The following is a 17,698-nucleotide window of genomic DNA, read 5'->3' on the forward strand; positions in this document are numbered from 1 at the left end:
CCTCCCACTGGAGACTGTCCTGTTTCATGACAGTTGTAACACACTCCTCCCCTCCCACTGGATAATGTCCTGTTTCATGACACTTGTAACACACTCCTCCCCTCCCACTGGAGAATGTCCTGTTTCATGACAGTTGTAACACACTCCTCCCCTCCCAATGGAGAATGTCCTGTTTCATGACAGTTGTAAGACACTCCTCCCCTCCCACTGGAGAATGTCCTGTTTCATGACACTTGTAACACACTCCTCCCCTCCCACTGGAGAATGTCTTGTTTCATGACAGTTGTAACACACTCCTCCCCTCCCACTGGAGAATGTCCTGTTTCATGACACTTGTAACACACTCCTCCCCTCCCACTGGAGAATGTCCTGTTTCATGACAGTTGTAACACACTCCTCCCCTCCCAATGGAGAATGTCTTGTTTCATGACAGTTGTAACACACTCCTCCCCTCCCACTGGAGAATGACCTGTTTCATGACACTTGTAACACACTCCTCCCCTCCCACTGGAGAATGTCCTGTTCCATGACACTTGTAACACACTCCTCCCCTCCCACTGGAGAATGTCCTGTTTCATGACACTTGTAACACACTCCTCCCCTCCCACTGGAGAATGTCCTGTTTCATGACAGTTGTAACACACTCCTCCCCTCCCACTGGAGAATGTCCTGTTTCATGACACTTGTAACACACTCCTCCCCTCCCACTGGGGAATGTCCTGTTTCATGACACTTGTAACACACTCCGCCCCTCCCACTGGGGAATGTCCTGTTTCATGACACTTGCAACACACTCCTCCCCTCCCACTGGGGAATGTCCTGTTTCATGACACTTGCAACACACTCCTCCCCTCCCACTGGGGAATGTCCTGTTTCGTGACACTTGCAACACACTCCTCCCCTCCCACTGGAGAATGTCCTGTTTCGTGACACTTGCAACACACTCCTCCCCTCCCACTGGAGAATGTCCTGTTTCGTGACACTTGTAACACACTCCTCCCCTCCCACTGGAGAATGTCCTGTTTCGTGACACTTGTAACACACTCCTGCCCTCCCACTGGAGAATGTCCTGTTTCGTGACACTTGTAACACACTCCTCCCCTCCCACTGGAGAATGTCCTGTTTCGTGACAGTTGTAACACACTCCTCCCCTCCCAATGGAGAATGTCCTGTTTCGTGACACTTGTAACACACTCCTCCCCTCCCGCTGGAGAATGTCCTGTTTCGTGACACTTGTAACACACTCCTCCCCTCCCGCTGGAGAATGTCCTGTTTCGTGACACTTGTAACACACTCCTCCCCTCCCGCTGGAGAATGTCCTGTTTCGTGACACTTGTAACACACTCCTCCCCTCCCGCTGGAGAATGTCCTGTTTCGTGACACTTGTAACACACTCCTCCCCTCCCGCTGGAGAATGTCCTGTTTCGTGACACTTGTAACACACTCCTCCCCTCCCGCTGGAGAATGTCCTGTTTCGTGACACTTGTAACACACTCCTCCCCTCCCGCTGGAGAATGTCCTGTTTCGTGACAGTTGTAACACACTCCTCCCCTCCCGCTGGAGAATGTCCTGTTTCACGACAGTTGTAACAAACTCCTCCCCTCCCGCTGGAGAATGTCCTGTTTCACGACACTTGTAACACACTCCTCCCCTCCCGCTGGAGAAATGTCCTGTTTCACGACACTTGTAACACACTCCTCCCCTCCCGCTTGAGAATGTCCTGTTTCACGACACTTGTAACACACTCCTCCCCTCCCGCTGGAGAATGTCCTGTTTCACGACACTTGTAACACACTCCTCCCCTCCCGCTGCAGAATGTCCTGTTTCACGACACTTGTAACACACTCCTCCCCTCCCGCTGGAGAATGTCCTGTTTCACGACACTTGTAACACACTCCTCCCCTCCCGCTGGAGAATGTCCTGTTTCACGACACTTGTAACACACTCCTCCCCTCCCGCTGGAGAATGTCCTGTTTCACGACACTTGTAACACACTCCTCCCCTCCCGCTGGAGAATGTCCTGTTTCACGACACTTGTAACACACTCCTCCCCTCCCGCTGGAGAATGTCCTGTTTCACGACACTTGTAACACACTCCTCCCCTCCCGCTGGAGAATGTCCTGTTTCACGACACTTGTAACACACTCCTCCCCTCCCGCTGGAGAATGTCCTGTTTCACGACACTTGTAACACACTCCTCCCCTCCCGCTGGAGAATGTCCTGTTTCACGACACTTGTAACACACTCCTCCCCTCCCGCTGGAGAATGTCCTGTTTCACGACACTTGTAACACACTCCTCCCTTCCCGCTGGAGAATGTCCTGTTTCACGACACTTGTAACACACTCCTCCCCTCCCACTGGAGAATGTCCTGTTTCACGACACTTGTAACACACTCCTCCCCTCCCACTGGAGAATGTCCTGTTTCACGACACTTGTAACACACTCCTCCCCTCCCACTGGAGAATGTCCTGTTTCACGACACTTGTAACACACTCCTCCCCTCCCACTGGAGAATGTCCTGTTTCACGACACTTGTAACACACTCCTCCCCTCCCACTGGAGAATGTCCTGTTTCACGACACTTGTAACACACTCCTCCCCTCCCACTGGAGAATGTCCTGTTTCACGACACTTGTAACACACTCCTACCCTCCCACTGGAGAATGTCCTGTTTCACGACACTTGTAACACACTCCTACCCTCCCACTGGAGAATGTCCTGTTTCACGACACTTGTAACACACTCCTACCCTCCCACTGGAGAATGTCCTGTTTCATGACACTTGTATTACACTCCTACCCTCCCACTGGAGAATGTCCTGTTTCACGACACTTGTAACACACTCCTCCCCTCCCACTGGAGAATGCCCTGTTTCACGACACTTGTAACACACTCCTCCCCTCCCACTGGAGAATGTCCTGTCTCACGACACTTGGAACACACTCCTCCCCTCCCACTGGAGAATGTCCTCTTTCACGACACTTGTAACACACTCCTCCCCTCCCACTGGAGAATGTCCTCTTTCACGACACTTGTAACACACTCCTCCCCTCCCACTGGAGAATGTCCTCTTTCACGACACTTGTAACACACTCCTCCCCTCCCACTGGAGAATGTCCTCTTTCACGACACTTGTAACACACTCCTCCCCTCCCACTGGAGAATGTCCTGTTTCACGACACTTGTAACACACTCCTCCCCTCCCACTGGAGAATGTCCTGTTTCACGACACTTGTAACACACTCCTCCCCTCCCACTGGAGAATGTCCTGTTTCACGACACTTGTAACACACTCCTCCCCTCCCACTGGAGAATGTCCTGTTTCACGACACTTGTAACACACTCCTCCCCTCCCACTGGAGAATGTCCTGTTTCACGACACTTGTAACACACTCCTCCCCTCCCACTGGAGAATGTCCTGTTTCACGACACTTGTAACACACTCCTCCCCTCCCACTGGAGAATGTCTTGTTTCATGACACTTGTAACACACTCCTCCCCTCCCACTGGAGAATGTCCTGCTTCATGACAGTTGTAACACACTCCTCCCCTCCCACTGGAGAATGTCCTGTTTCATGACACTTGTAACACACTCCTCCCCTCCCACTGGAGAATGTCCTGTTTCATGACAGTTGTAACACACTCCTCCCCTCCCACTGGAGAATGTCTTGTTTCATGACACCTGTAACACACTCCTCCCCTCCCACTGGAGAATGTCCTGTTTCATGACACCTGTAACACACTCCTCCCCTCCCGCTGGAGAATGTCCTGTTTCACGACACTTGTAACACACTCCTCCCCTCCCGCTGGAGAATGTCCTGTTTCACGACACTTGTAACACACTCCTCCCCTCCCACTGGAGAATGTCCTGTTTCACGACACTTGTAACACACTCCTCCCCTCCCACTGGAGAATGTCCTGTTTCACGACACTTGTAACACACTCCTCCCCTCCCACTGGAGAATGTCCTGTTTCACGACACTTGTAACACACTCCTCCCCTCCCACTGGAGAATGTCCTGTTTCACGACACTTGTAACACACTCCTCCCCTCCCACTGGAGAATGTCCTGTTTCACGACACTTGTAACACACTCCTACCCTCCCACTGGAGAATGTCCTGTTTCACGACACTTGTAACACACTCCTACCCTCCCACTGGAGAATGTCCTGTTTCACGACACTTGTAACACACTCCTACCCTCCCACTGGAGAATGTCCTGTTTCACGACACTTGTAACACACTCCTACCCTCCCACTGGAGAATGTCCTGTTTCACGACACTTGTAACACACTCCTACCCTCCCACTGGAGAATGTCCTGTTTCACGACACTTGTAACACACTCCTCCCCTCCCACTGGAGAATGCCCTGTTTCACGACACTTGTAACACACTCCTCCCCTCCCACTGGAGAATGCCCTGTTTCACGACACTTGTAACACACTCCTCCCCTCCCACTGGAGAATGTCCTGTTTCACGACACTTGTAACACACTCCTCCCCTCCCACTGGAGAATGTCCTGTTTCACGACACTTGTAACACACTCCTCCCCTCCCACTGGAGAATGTCCTGTTTCACGACTCTTGTAACACACTCCTCCCCTCCCACTGGAGAATGTCCTGTTTCACGACACTTGTAACACACTCCTCCCCTCCCACTGGAGAATGTCCTGTTTCACGACACTTGTAACACACTCCTCCCCTCCCACTGGAGAATGTCCTGTTTCACGACACTTGTAACACACTCCTCCCCTCCCACTGGAGAATGTCCTGTTTCACGACACTTGTAACACACTCCTCCCCTCCCACTGGAGAATGTCCTGTTTCATGACACTTGTAACACACTCCTCCCCTCCCACTGGAGAATGTCCTGTTTCATGACACTTGTAACACACTCCTCCCCTCCCACTGGAGAATGTCTTGTTTCATGACACTTGTAACACACTCCTCCCCTCCCACTGGAGAATGTCCTGCTTCATGACAGTTGTAACACACTCCTCCCCTCCCACTGGAGAATGTCCTGTTTCATGACACTTGTAACACACTCCTCCCCTCCCACTGGAGAATGTCCTGTTTCATGACAGGTGTAACACACTCCTCCCCTCCCACTGGAGAATGTCTTGTTTCATGACACCTGTAACACACTCCTCCCCTCCCACTGGAGAATGTCCTGTTTCATGACACCTGTAACACACTCCTCCCCTCCCACTGGAGAATGTCCTGTTTCATGACACCTGTAACACACTCCTCCCCTCCCACTGGAGAATGTCCTGTTTCATGACAGTTGTAACACACTACTACCCTCCCGCTGGAGAATATCCTGTTTCATGACTCTTGTAACACACTCCTCCCCTCCCACTGGAGAATGTCCTGTTTCATGACACTTGTAACACACTCCTCCCCTCCCACTGGAGAATGTCCTGTTTCATGACTCTTGTAACACACTCCTCCCCTCCCACTGGAGAATGTCCTGTTTCCTGACACTTGTAACACACTCCTCCCCTCCCACTGGAGAATGTCCTGTTTCATGACACTTGTAACACACTCCTCCCCTCCCACTGGAGAATGTCCTGTTTCATGACACTTGTAACACACTCCTCCCCTCCCACTGGAGAATGTCCTGTTTCATGACACTTGTAACACACTCCTCCCCTCCCACTGGAGAATGTCCTGTTTCATGACACTTGTAACACACTCCTCCCCTCCCACTGGAGAATGTCCTGTTTCATGACTCTTGTAACACACTCCTCCCCTCCCACTGGAGAATGTCCTGTTTCCTGACACTTGTAACACACTCCTCCCCTCCCACTGGAAAATGTCCTGTTTCATGACAGTTGTAACACACTCCTCCCCTCCCACTGGAGAATGTCCTGTTTCATGACAGTTGTAACACACTCCTCCCCTCCCGCTGGAGAATGTCCTGTTTCATGACACTTGTAACACACTCCTCCCCTCCCACTGGAGAATGTCCTGTTTCATGACACCTGTAACACACTCCTCCCCTCCCACTGGAGAATGTCCTGTTTCATGACACCTGTAACACACTCCTCCCCTCCCACTGGAGAATGTCCTGTTTCATGACACCTGTAACACACTCCTCCCCTCCCACTGGAGAATGTCCTGTTTCATGACAGTTGTAACACACTCCTACCCTCCCACTGGAGAATATCCTGTTTCATGACAGTTGTAACACACTCCTCCCCTCCCGCTGGAGAATGTCCTGTTTCATGACTCTTGTAACACACTCCTCCCCTCCCGCTGGAGAATGTCCTGTTTCCTGACACTTGTAACACACTCCTCCCCTCCCACTGGAGAATGTCCTGTTTCATGACAGTTGTAACACACTCCTCCCCTCCCACTGGAGAATGTCCTGTTTCCTGACACTTGTAACACACTCCTCCCCTCCCACTGGAGAATGTCCTGTTTCATGACACTTGTAACACACTCCTCCCCTCCCACTGGAGAATGTCCTGTTTCATGACAGTTGTAACACACTACTACCCTCCCGCTGGAGAATATCCTGTTTCATGACTCTTGTAACACACTCCTCCCCTCCCACTGGAGAATGTCCTGTTTCATGACACTTGTAACACACTCCTCCCCTCCCACTGGAGAATGTCCTGTTTCATGACTCTTGTAACACACTCCTCCCCTCCCACTGGAGAATGTCCTGTTTCCTGACACTTGTAACACACTCCTCCCCTCCCACTGGAGAATGTCCTGTTTCATGACACTTGTAACACACTCCTCCCCTCCCACTGGAGAATGTCCTGTTTCATGACACTTGTAACACACTCCTCCCCTCCCACTGGAGAATGTCCTGTTTCATGACACTTGTAACACACTCCTCCCCTCCCACTGGAGAATGTCCTGTTTCATGACACTTGTAACACACTCCTCCCCTCCCACTGGAGAATGTCCTGTTTCATGACTCTTGTAACACACTCCTCCCCTCCCACTGGAGAATGTCCTGTTTCCTGACACTTGTAACACACTCCTCCCCTCCCACTGGAAAATGTCCTGTTTCATGACAGTTGTAACACACTCCTCCCCTCCCACTGGAGAATGTCCTGTTTCATGACAGTTGTAACACACTCCTCCCCTCCCGCTGGAGAATGTCCTGTTTCATGACACTTGTAACACACTCCTCCCCTCCCACTGGAGAATGTCCTGTTTCATGACACCTGTAACACACTCCTCCCCTCCCACTGGAGAATGTCCTGTTTCATGACACCTGTAACACACTCCTCCCCTCCCACTGGAGAATGTCCTGTTTCATGACACCTGTAACACACTCCTCCCCTCCCACTGGAGAATGTCCTGTTTCATGACAGTTGTAACACACTCCTACCCTCCCACTGGAGAATATCCTGTTTCATGACAGTTGTAACACACTCCTCCCCTCCCGCTGGAGAATGTCCTGTTTCATGACTCTTGTAACACACTCCTCCCCTCCCGCTGGAGAATGTCCTGTTTCCTGACACTTGTAACACACTCCTCCCCTCCCACTGGAGAATGTCCTGTTTCATGACAGTTGTAACACACTCCTCCCCTCCCACTGGAGAATGTCCTGTTTCCTGACACTTGTAACACACTCCTCCCCTCCCACTGGAGAATGTCCTGTTTCATGACACTTGTAACACACTCCTCCCCTCCCACTGGAGAATGTCCTGTTTCATGACAGTTGTAACACACTCCTCCCCTCCCACTGGAGAATGTCCTGTTTCCTGACACTTGTAACACACTCCTCCCCTCCCACTGGAGAATGTCCTGTTTCATGACACTTGTAACACACTCCTCCCCTCCCACTGGAGAATGTCCTGTTTCATGACACTTGTAACACACTCCTCCCCTCCCACTGGAGAATGTCCTGTTTCATGACACCTGTAACACACTCCTCCCCTCCCGCTGGAGAATGTCCTGTTTCATGACACCTGTAACACACTCATCCCCTCCCACTGGAGAATGTCCTGTGAGCTGGCTGAGATAACTGCAGCTGCTTTGATCTGTACATTCATTAATTTTTGCTGTCTGTATCCTTTTCAACTAAATTATTTTCATGATGTCTGCACCACTCAATAATATTAGCAAGGGTTCTGGTTTTCCAATCAGGAGACTGGGTTTTAAGTCTAGATTGTATGGGTCATTTCAATCCTTCTACATACAAAGTGATCAGTAACGGTGCCAGATCTGGCTTTCCCTTTATATGAGGAATGTCACTGTGGCACTTTACAGTTTTAAAGAATCTGGCGGTGTAATCTGCGATTGATTCTTTTGGGTCCTGGGCAATTCCCATAATCTTTGTCCAATCAATTATGGCAGGTTATGTTTTGTTAAATGGCGTTTGCCTTTTCTAACCATTGGGTAATTAGCTGATCACTATTAAGCTTATCAGCAGTAGCATCCCATGTTAATTGCTGCATCAGGGATGTGTAATCATTGGGTTTAAACATGGCAAGTAATAATTGTAAAACATCTCTATAAGTGGGCTGGTAAATATTCTTAGAATTAAATGATCCCAAGCAGCTTTGGGATCCTTCCTGGGTTCCGGAATCTTTTCTGCTAGGGCTCTAAGGTCTGCTGCCATCCAGGGGACATGTATTGAGTATCTAGCAGTTGGCCCTGTACCCCCAGCTGGAGTTGCTGTAATAAGCCTGACTGGGTATAGGGTTGGCTGTGACACACCAGGATCTGCAGGGGTCAAGGTCTGTGGTATCATTCAATGACCTCTGCCTAAAGGTGTTACAACGTAGTCCAGTGTCTGTGCACCAGAAGAATCTGGTGACCGAACATTAACTGAAGATTCCTGTAGTGTAGTGATATAAAAGATTAAAGAAAAGGCAGCAGCAGCTTGGGGGGTTTCTGCGGACCGTTCACCCTCTTCTCTACTTATAGAGGAAGGAGCAGTGACAATGATCTGGGTAGTGTCTATTGCCAGTGCTCCCTGACTCTGTGAGATCTGCATAATCTGATGCAAGTAGGGGTATAATGCCTCCTCCCTCATCTGTCTCTGCTTCAACTACGCACAAACAATAAGATTTTCATAAATTCAACTTTTCAATTTATTTCCTAAATTATTTAAAACTTTTGCGTCGAAGGTACCTGTAAGAGGAAATGTTAGATAATTCTGTGTTCTCTTATTCCATTCATTCAAATATTTCACCGCAATTTCACCATGCTTATAGAACATAACATTAGCCGGGATTTCCTCTTTGTGATTTTGCCCCATTTGCCTTCCACTTGCGAACACAAATCTCCTCAAAAACCAGCTCTCACACGCATATACAAATATGTTGTGGTCTATCTGGATGATATCCTGATATTTTCCAAAGATATTATAAGCCACTGTAAACATGTATATGAAGTCTTGTCCTGACCAATTGTATTGCAAGCTGGAGAAGTGCACATTTGAGCAGAAGGAAATGCCGTTCTTGGGGTACGTAATTTCAGGATCAAGAGAAGCTCTCTGTCATTGATGATTGACCTCGGCCATCTGGGCCGAAAGCAACTCAAAACTTCATGTTTTTTTTTTATTTCTACAACCATAAAAACTTACTATACCTTAAGACAGCTTATTGTTTGAATTATCAGCAAATTATCAGCAAATTAGATGGTCATTGTTCTTTGACCAGTTCAACCTAGTCATTACCTACCACCCGGGAAACAATAACATTGAGGGTGATGTGTTGTCTTGAGCATTCATTTCTAAGGAGGAAGAGGATGCCTGTGAGAGTAAACTAATACTGAATCCTGCTTCTTTTGACTCAGTGACCTCTAAAGTTCAGATTCCTCCAAGGAAGACATTTGTGGTATTAAAGCCTTGTCTTAAGTTGTTCCACTGGGTGCATGCACCCCCTTCATACTGTAGGTCATGTGTGGGTAAAAAAGACTTTGGAATTAGTCCTTTTGGTGGTCATTAGTGTGCCAGGATGTTAGGGACTTTGTAGCGCATATTTCAATGGATTTTATTACAGATCTGCCATTCAGTCAAGGGTTCAATACAATCTGGGTGGTAGTGGACAGATTCTCCAGGGCAGCTCATTTTATACCTTGCCTTACGCTCCCAAAGTAGCAGAAGTATTTATTGAGGAGGTAATCAGACTACATGAGTTCTCTTAAGAACATTGTTTAAAATCAAGCAGTACAATTTACCTCCAAATTTTGGAGAGCTTTATGCAAACGTTTCTCTATCAACCTAAGGTTCTCTTCAGCTTATCACCAAGAAAGACACGGACAGAGAGTGAACCAAGATCTCAAAACATGTATCAGAATTTATGTATCTGCTATTCAAGACAATTGGGTCTCTTTGCTGTCATGGGCTGTTTCATGCTGTCTCGGGTAGCTCTCCTTTCTTCATTTAAAATGGGTTCCATGCAATTCTTCCTGAATTGCCTTCTGGCCAATCAGTCCCTTTGCCTGCAGGTCCTCACACACTGTTAAATGTTTCCAGTTTTTAGTGTCTAGACAACCTCCTTTTGCTATTTCAGTTGATGATCAGGAGGAATATGAAGTGAGAAAGATCCTGAACACCAGAATTTCTAGGGGTTCTGTTCAATATCTGGTAGACTGAAAGCAGTATATGCCTGAGGGATGCTGTTGGGTCAAGGCCTCGGCCTCAGATATTCATGCACCTCAACTCCTCTGGAGAATTCACAGAAAACTTTGTGTGGTGTTTGGTGCCCATCTGTTGAGGGGAATAATGTCATAGAGTGCCAGGACCCTGCACACACTACCGGGTCTGGCAGCACTGTTTTCGGAGGCAAGGGAAGCAGATGAGAGGCTCCCAGCACATGCTGTGATAGCTGGCTGTCCTCTCAGGATACAGCATGTGCGTCTCCTCCTGTCAGGCAGCTGTGGCTCCCATAGGGGTGTGTTTGTTGACTTTTGCTAGATTTAAAGAGACAGGTATGTCAAATGTTATGTAATATTTGGGGCGAGATTTTAATCTCCCTATAAAAGGGAGACTCTGAGCACAGGACAGTGCCATAGTACAGACTCTAATACCTTACTCCAGCGATCCGCCTGGTGCTACCCAGAATTCTGCTGTGTGTCCTGTCCCTGGTTCCTGCTTTCCCTGTGCTCCATTCTTCATTCCTGCCATCTTCTCCTTGATTCCATACCTGTGCTGACCTACCTGTCCTACTTTGACCCAGTCTGTTGTCTGTGATCACTGTGTCTGTAAGCCCCATGGCGAATTACCTGTACCAGCTCCAGTGTATACCAGCCCTATACTAAGAAACCCAGCTAGAGGGCCACAACCTGCATGTCGGGTGCAGGGAACCTGGTGAACACGACTGGCATGTTAGTCTCTCCACCTCTGTACTAGGTCTCAGCTAATATACCAGTACATGTATATACAGCTAGCTGTCAGAGGTTTATACTACGACATCCAGTACATGTATATACAGCTAGCTGTCAGAGGTTTATACTATGACATCCAGTACATGTATATACGGCTAGCTGTCAGAGGTTTATACTACGACATCCAGTACATGTATATACAGCTAGCTGTCAGAGGTTTATACTACGACATCCAGTACATGTATATACAGCTAGCTGTCAGAGGTTTATACTATGACATCCAGTACATATATATACGGCTAGCTGTCAGAGGTTTATACTACGACATCCAGTACATGTATATACGGCTAGCTGTCAGAGGTTTATACTACGACATCCAGTACATGTATACATGGCTAGCTGTCAGAGGTTTATACTACGACATACAGTACATGTATATACAGCTAGCTGTCAGAGGTTTATAATACGACATCCAGTACATGTATATACAGCTAGCTGTCAGAATTATACTACGACATCCAGTACATGTATATACAGCTAGCTGTCAGAGGTTTATACTACGACATCCAGTACATGTATACACGGCTAGCTGTCAGAGGTTTATACTACAACATCCAGTACATGTATATACAGCTAGCTGTCAGAGTTTTATACTACGACATCCAGTACATGTACTGTATATACAGCTAGCTGTCAGAGGTTTATACTACGACATCCAGTACATGTATATACAGCTAGCTGTCAGAGGTTTATACTACGACATCCAGTACATGTATATACGGCTAGCTGTCAGAGGTTTATACTACGACATCCAGTACATGTATATACAGCTAGCTGTCAGAGGTTTATACTATGACATCCAGTACATGTATATACGGCTAGCTGTCAGAGGTTTATACTACGACATCCAGTACATGTATATACGGCTAGCTGTCAGAGGTTTATACTACGACATCCAGTACATGTACTGTATATACGGCTAGCAGTCAGAGGTTTATACTACAACATCCAGTACATGTATATACAGCTAGCTGTCAGAGGTTTATACTACGACATCCACTACATGTATATATGGCTAGCTGTCAGAGGTTTATACTACGACATACAGTACATGTATATACAGCTAGCTGTCAGAGGTTTATACTACGACATCCAGTACATGTATATACAGCTAGCTGTCAGAGGTTTGTACTACAACATCCAGTACATGTATATACAGCTAGCTGTCAGAGGTTTATACTATGACATCCAGTACATGTATATACGGCTAGCTGTCAGAGGTTTATACTACGACATCCAGTACATGTATATACGGCTAGCTGTCAGAGGTTTATACTACGACATCCAGTACATGTATATACAGCTAGCTGTCAGAGGTTTATACTACGACATCCAGTACATGTATATACAGCTAGCTGTCAGAATTATACTACGACATCCAGTACATGTATATACAGCTAGCTGTCAGAGGTTTATACTACGACATCCAGTACATGTATATACAGCTAGCTGTCAGAGGTTTATACTACGACATCCAGTACATGTATATACAGCTAGCTGTCAGAGGTTTATACTATGACATCCAGTACATGTATATACAGCTAGCTGTCAGAGGTTTATACTACGACATCCAGTACATGTATACACGGCTAGCTGTCAGAGGTTTATACTACAACATCCAGTACATGTATATACAGCTAGCTGTCAGAGTTTTATACTACGACATCCAGTACATGTACTGTATATACAGCTAGCTGTCAGAGGTTTATACTACGACATCCAGTACATGTATATACAGCTAGCTGTCAGAGGTTTATACTACGACATCCAGTACATGTATATATGGCTAGCTGTCAGAGGTTTATACTACGACATACAGTACATGTATACACGGCTAGCTGTCAGAGGTTCATACTACGACATCCAGTACATGTATATACAGCTAGCTGTCAGAATTATACTACGACATCCAGTACATGTATATACAGCTAGCTGTCAGAGGTTTATACTACAACATCCAGTACATGTATATACAGCTAGTTGTCAGAGGTTTATACTATGACATCCAGTACATGTATATACAGCTAGCTGTCAGAGGTTTATACTACGACATCCAGTACATGTACTGTATATACGGCTAGCAGTCAGAGGTTTATACTACAACATCCAGTACATGTATATACAGCTAGCTGTCAGAGGTTTATACTACGACATCCACTACATGTATATATGGCTAGCTGTCAGAGGTTTATACTACGACATACAGTACATGTATATACAGCTAGCTGTCAGAGGTTTATACTACGACATCCAGTACATGTATATACAGCTAGCTGTCAGAGGTTTGTACTACAACATCCAGTACATGTATATACAGCTAGCTGTCAGAGGTTTATACTATGACATCCAGTACATGTATACACGGCTAGCTGTCAGAGGTTTATACTACAACATCCAGTACATGTATATACAGCTAGCTGTCAGAGGTTTATACTATGACATCCAGTACATGTATATATAGCTAGCTGTCAGAGGTTTATACTACGACATCCAGTGCATGTATATACAGCTAGCTGTCAGAGGTTTATACTACGACATCCAGTACATGTATATACGGCTAGCTGTCAGAGGTTTATACTACAACATCCAGTACATGTATATACAGCTAGCTGTCAGAGGTTTATACTACGACATCCAGTACATGTATATACGGCTTGCTGTCAGAGGTTTATACTACGACATCCAGTACATGTATATACAGCTAGCTGTCAGAGGTTTATACTACAACATCCAGTACATGTATATACAGCTAGCTGTCAGAGGTTTATACTACGACATCCAGTACATGTATACACGGCTAGCTGTCAGAGGTTTATACTACGACATCCAGTACATGTATATACAGCTAGCTGTCAGAGGTTTATACTATGACATCCAGTACATGTATATATAGCTAGCTGTCAGAGGTTTATACTACGACATCCAGTGCATGTATATACAGCTAGCTGTCAGAGGTTTATACTACGACATCCAGTGCATGTATATACAGCTAGCAGTCAGAGGTTTATACTATGACATCCAGTACATGTATATACAGCTAGCTGTCAGAGGTTTATACTATGACATCCAGTACATGTATATACAGCTAGCTGTCAGAGGTTTATACTACGACATCCAGTACATGTACTGTATATACGGCTAGCTGTCAGAGGTTTATATACTACGGCATCCAGTGCATGTATATACAGCTAGCTGTCAGAGGTTTATACTATGACATCCAGTACATGTATATACAGCTAGCTGTCAGAGGTTTATACTACGACATCCAGTACATGTATATACAGCTAGCTGTCAGAGGTTTATACTACGACATCCAGTACATGTACTGTATATACGGCTAGCTGTCAGAGGTTTATACTACGACATCCAGTACATGTATATATGGCTAGCTGTCAGAGGTTTATACTACGACATCCAGTACATGTATATATGGCAAGCTGTCAGAGGTTTATACTACGACATCCAGTACATGTATATATGGCAAGCTGTCAGAGGTTTATACTACGACATCAAAGATATGTATATACAGCTAGCTGTCAGAGGTTTATACTACGACATCCAGTACATGTATATATGGCTAGCTGTCAGAGGTTTATACTAAGACATCCAGTACATGTATATATGGCTAGCTGTCAGAGGTTTATACTACGACATCCAGTACATGTATATACAGCTAGCTGTCAGAGGTTTATACTAGGACATCCAGTACATGTATATACAGCTAGCTGTCAGAGGTTTATACTACAACATCCAGTACATGTATATATGGCTAGCTGTCAGAGGTTTATACTACTACATCCAGTACATGTATATACAGCTAGCTGTCAGAGATTTATACTAGGACATCCAGTACATGTATATACAGCTAGCTGTCAGAGGTTTATACTTCGACATCCAGTACAAGTATATACAGCTAGCTGTCAGAGGTTTATACTAGGACATCCAGTACATGTATATACAGCTAGCTGTCAGAGGTTTATACTACGACATCCAGTACATGTATATACAGCTAGCTGTCAGAGGTTTATACTACGACATCCAGTACATGTACTGTATATACGGCTAGCTGTCAGAGGTTTATACTACGACATCCAGTACATGTATATATGGCTAGCTGTCAGAGGTTTATACTACGACATCCAGTACATGTATATATGGCAAGCTGTCAGAGGTTTATACTACGACATCCAGTACATGTATATATGGCAAGCTGTCAGAGGTTTATACTACGACATCCAAGATATGTATATACAGCTAGCTGTCAGAGGTTTATACTACGACATCCAGTACATGTATATATGGCTAGCTGTCAGAGGTTTATACTAAGACATCCAGTACATGTATATATGGCTAGCTGTCAGAGGTTTATACTACGACATCCAGTACATGTATATACAGCTAGCTGTCAGAGGTTTATACTAGGACATCCAGTACATGTATATACAGCTAGCTGTCAGAGGTTTATACTACAACATCCAGTACATGTATATATGGCTAGCTGTCAGAGGTTTATACTACTACATCCAGTACATGTATATACAGCTAGCTGTCAGAGATTTATACTAGGACATCCAGTACATGTATATACAGCTAGCTGTCAGAGGTTTATACTTCGACATCCAGTACAAGTATATACAGCTAGCTGTCAGAGGTTTATACTAGGACATCCAGTACATGTATATACGGCTAGCTGTCAGAGGTTTATACTACGACATCCAGTACATGTATATATGGCTAGCTGTCAGAGGTTTATACTACGACATCCAGTACATGTATATACAGGTAGCTGTCAGAGGTTTATACTATGACATCTAGTACATGTATATACAGTTACCTGTCAGAGGTTATACTAGGACATCCTGTACATGTATTCATGGCTAGCTGTCAGAGGTTTATACTACGACATCCACTACATGTATATACGGCTAGCTGTCAGAGGTTTATACTACGACATCCAGTACATGTATACACGGCTAGCTGTCAGAGGTTTAAACTACGACATCCAGTACATGTATATACAGCTAGCTGTCAGAGGTTTATACTACGACATCCAGTACATGTATATACAGCTAGCTGTCAGAGGTTTATACTACGACATCCAGTACATGTATACACGGCTAGCTGTCAGAGGTTTATACTAGGATATCCTGTACATGTATACATGGCTAGATGTAAGAGGTTTATACTACGACATCCACTACATGTATATATGGCTAGCTGTCAGAGGTTTATACTACGACATACAGTACATGTATATACGGCTAGCTGTCAGAGGTTTATAATACAAAATCCAGTACATGTATATACAGCTAGCTGTCAGAGGTTTATACTACGACATCCAGTACATGTATATACAGGTAGCTGTCAGAGGTTTATACTACGACATCCAGTACATGTATATACAGCTAGCTGTCAGAGGTTTATACTACGACATCCAGTACATGTATATACAGCTAGCTGTCAGAGGTTTATACTATGACATACAGTACATGTATATATGGCTAGCTGTCAGAGGTTTATACTATGATATCCAGTACATGTATATACAGCTAGCTGTCAGAGGTTTATACTACGACATCCAGTACATGTATATACGGCTAGCTATCAGAGGTTTATTCTACAACATCCAGTACATGGATATACGGCTAGCTGTCAGAGGTTTATACTACGACATCCAGTACATGTACTGTATATATGGCTAGCTGTCAGAGGTTTATACTACGACATACATATATATATATGCTTCCTTTTCGAGGCCTCTTCCTTATCCATTATTGTATTGTTTTCTAGAGGCACTTTCTTACCTGGTACAACATACTTTGGATTCATTGATTCTGATCTTCCGATGGATGGCATTAGTTCTGTGACTTTCCGCTGGACTCAGCCTTCGCTATTGTTAAACTATTGTTATTTCCATTTGGGGGCAGAGAAAATATATATACAGTCAGGAGAAGATGGAACTATGTAAGTATCTCTTATTATTGTACTGAAATATGAACACAGGGCCTCATTCATGTTTGTACGCAAATGCAATTGCGATTTTCTAGGCTACGGAACTGCTGATATTAGTGTGAGGCTGCTGCCCAGGAATGAAAGGAGACACCCACTGGAGCCATGGCAAACTTATGCGCTATTGCGTACACAAAGACAAGGAAGGGGAGGGCGATGGTTACACAGACGGACACAGCAGTAGTGACTCAGATGCCATGTTTTTCCCCTTACAAGGTCGCAGCCATCAGCAGATACAACGCCCTGAAAATGTCACCTCTCCCCATGAACTCCCCAGTAACACCTCCAAACGGTCACTTCCTGTCAATCACTCTTTCCATCATTGTGA

The 17,698-nt window shown here is 45.6% G+C and overlaps 1 protein-coding gene across 1 annotated transcript in view; it reads left to right on the forward strand.

Moving 5' to 3' along the window:
- LOC134984427 (pancreatic lipase-related protein 2-like) overlaps positions 1 to 17,329 on the forward strand; it is a gene marked incomplete at its 5' end in the record, with an annotated part of 628,781 nt that extends 611,452 nt beyond the window's left edge. The window contains one exon of the mRNA XM_063950007.1: positions 17,152 to 17,329. Coding sequence (XP_063806077.1) covers positions 17,152 to 17,329 — 178 coding nt within the window. The remainder of the gene's footprint in view (positions 1 to 17,151) is intronic.
- Between the last annotated feature and the right edge of the window lie 369 nt (positions 17,330 to 17,698).

The sequence above is a fragment of the Pseudophryne corroboree genome, assembly GCF_028390025.1.
Source record: "Pseudophryne corroboree isolate aPseCor3 chromosome 3 unlocalized genomic scaffold, aPseCor3.hap2 SUPER_3_unloc_53, whole genome shotgun sequence".
Classification (NCBI taxonomy): domain Eukaryota; kingdom Metazoa; phylum Chordata; class Amphibia; order Anura; family Myobatrachidae; genus Pseudophryne; species Pseudophryne corroboree.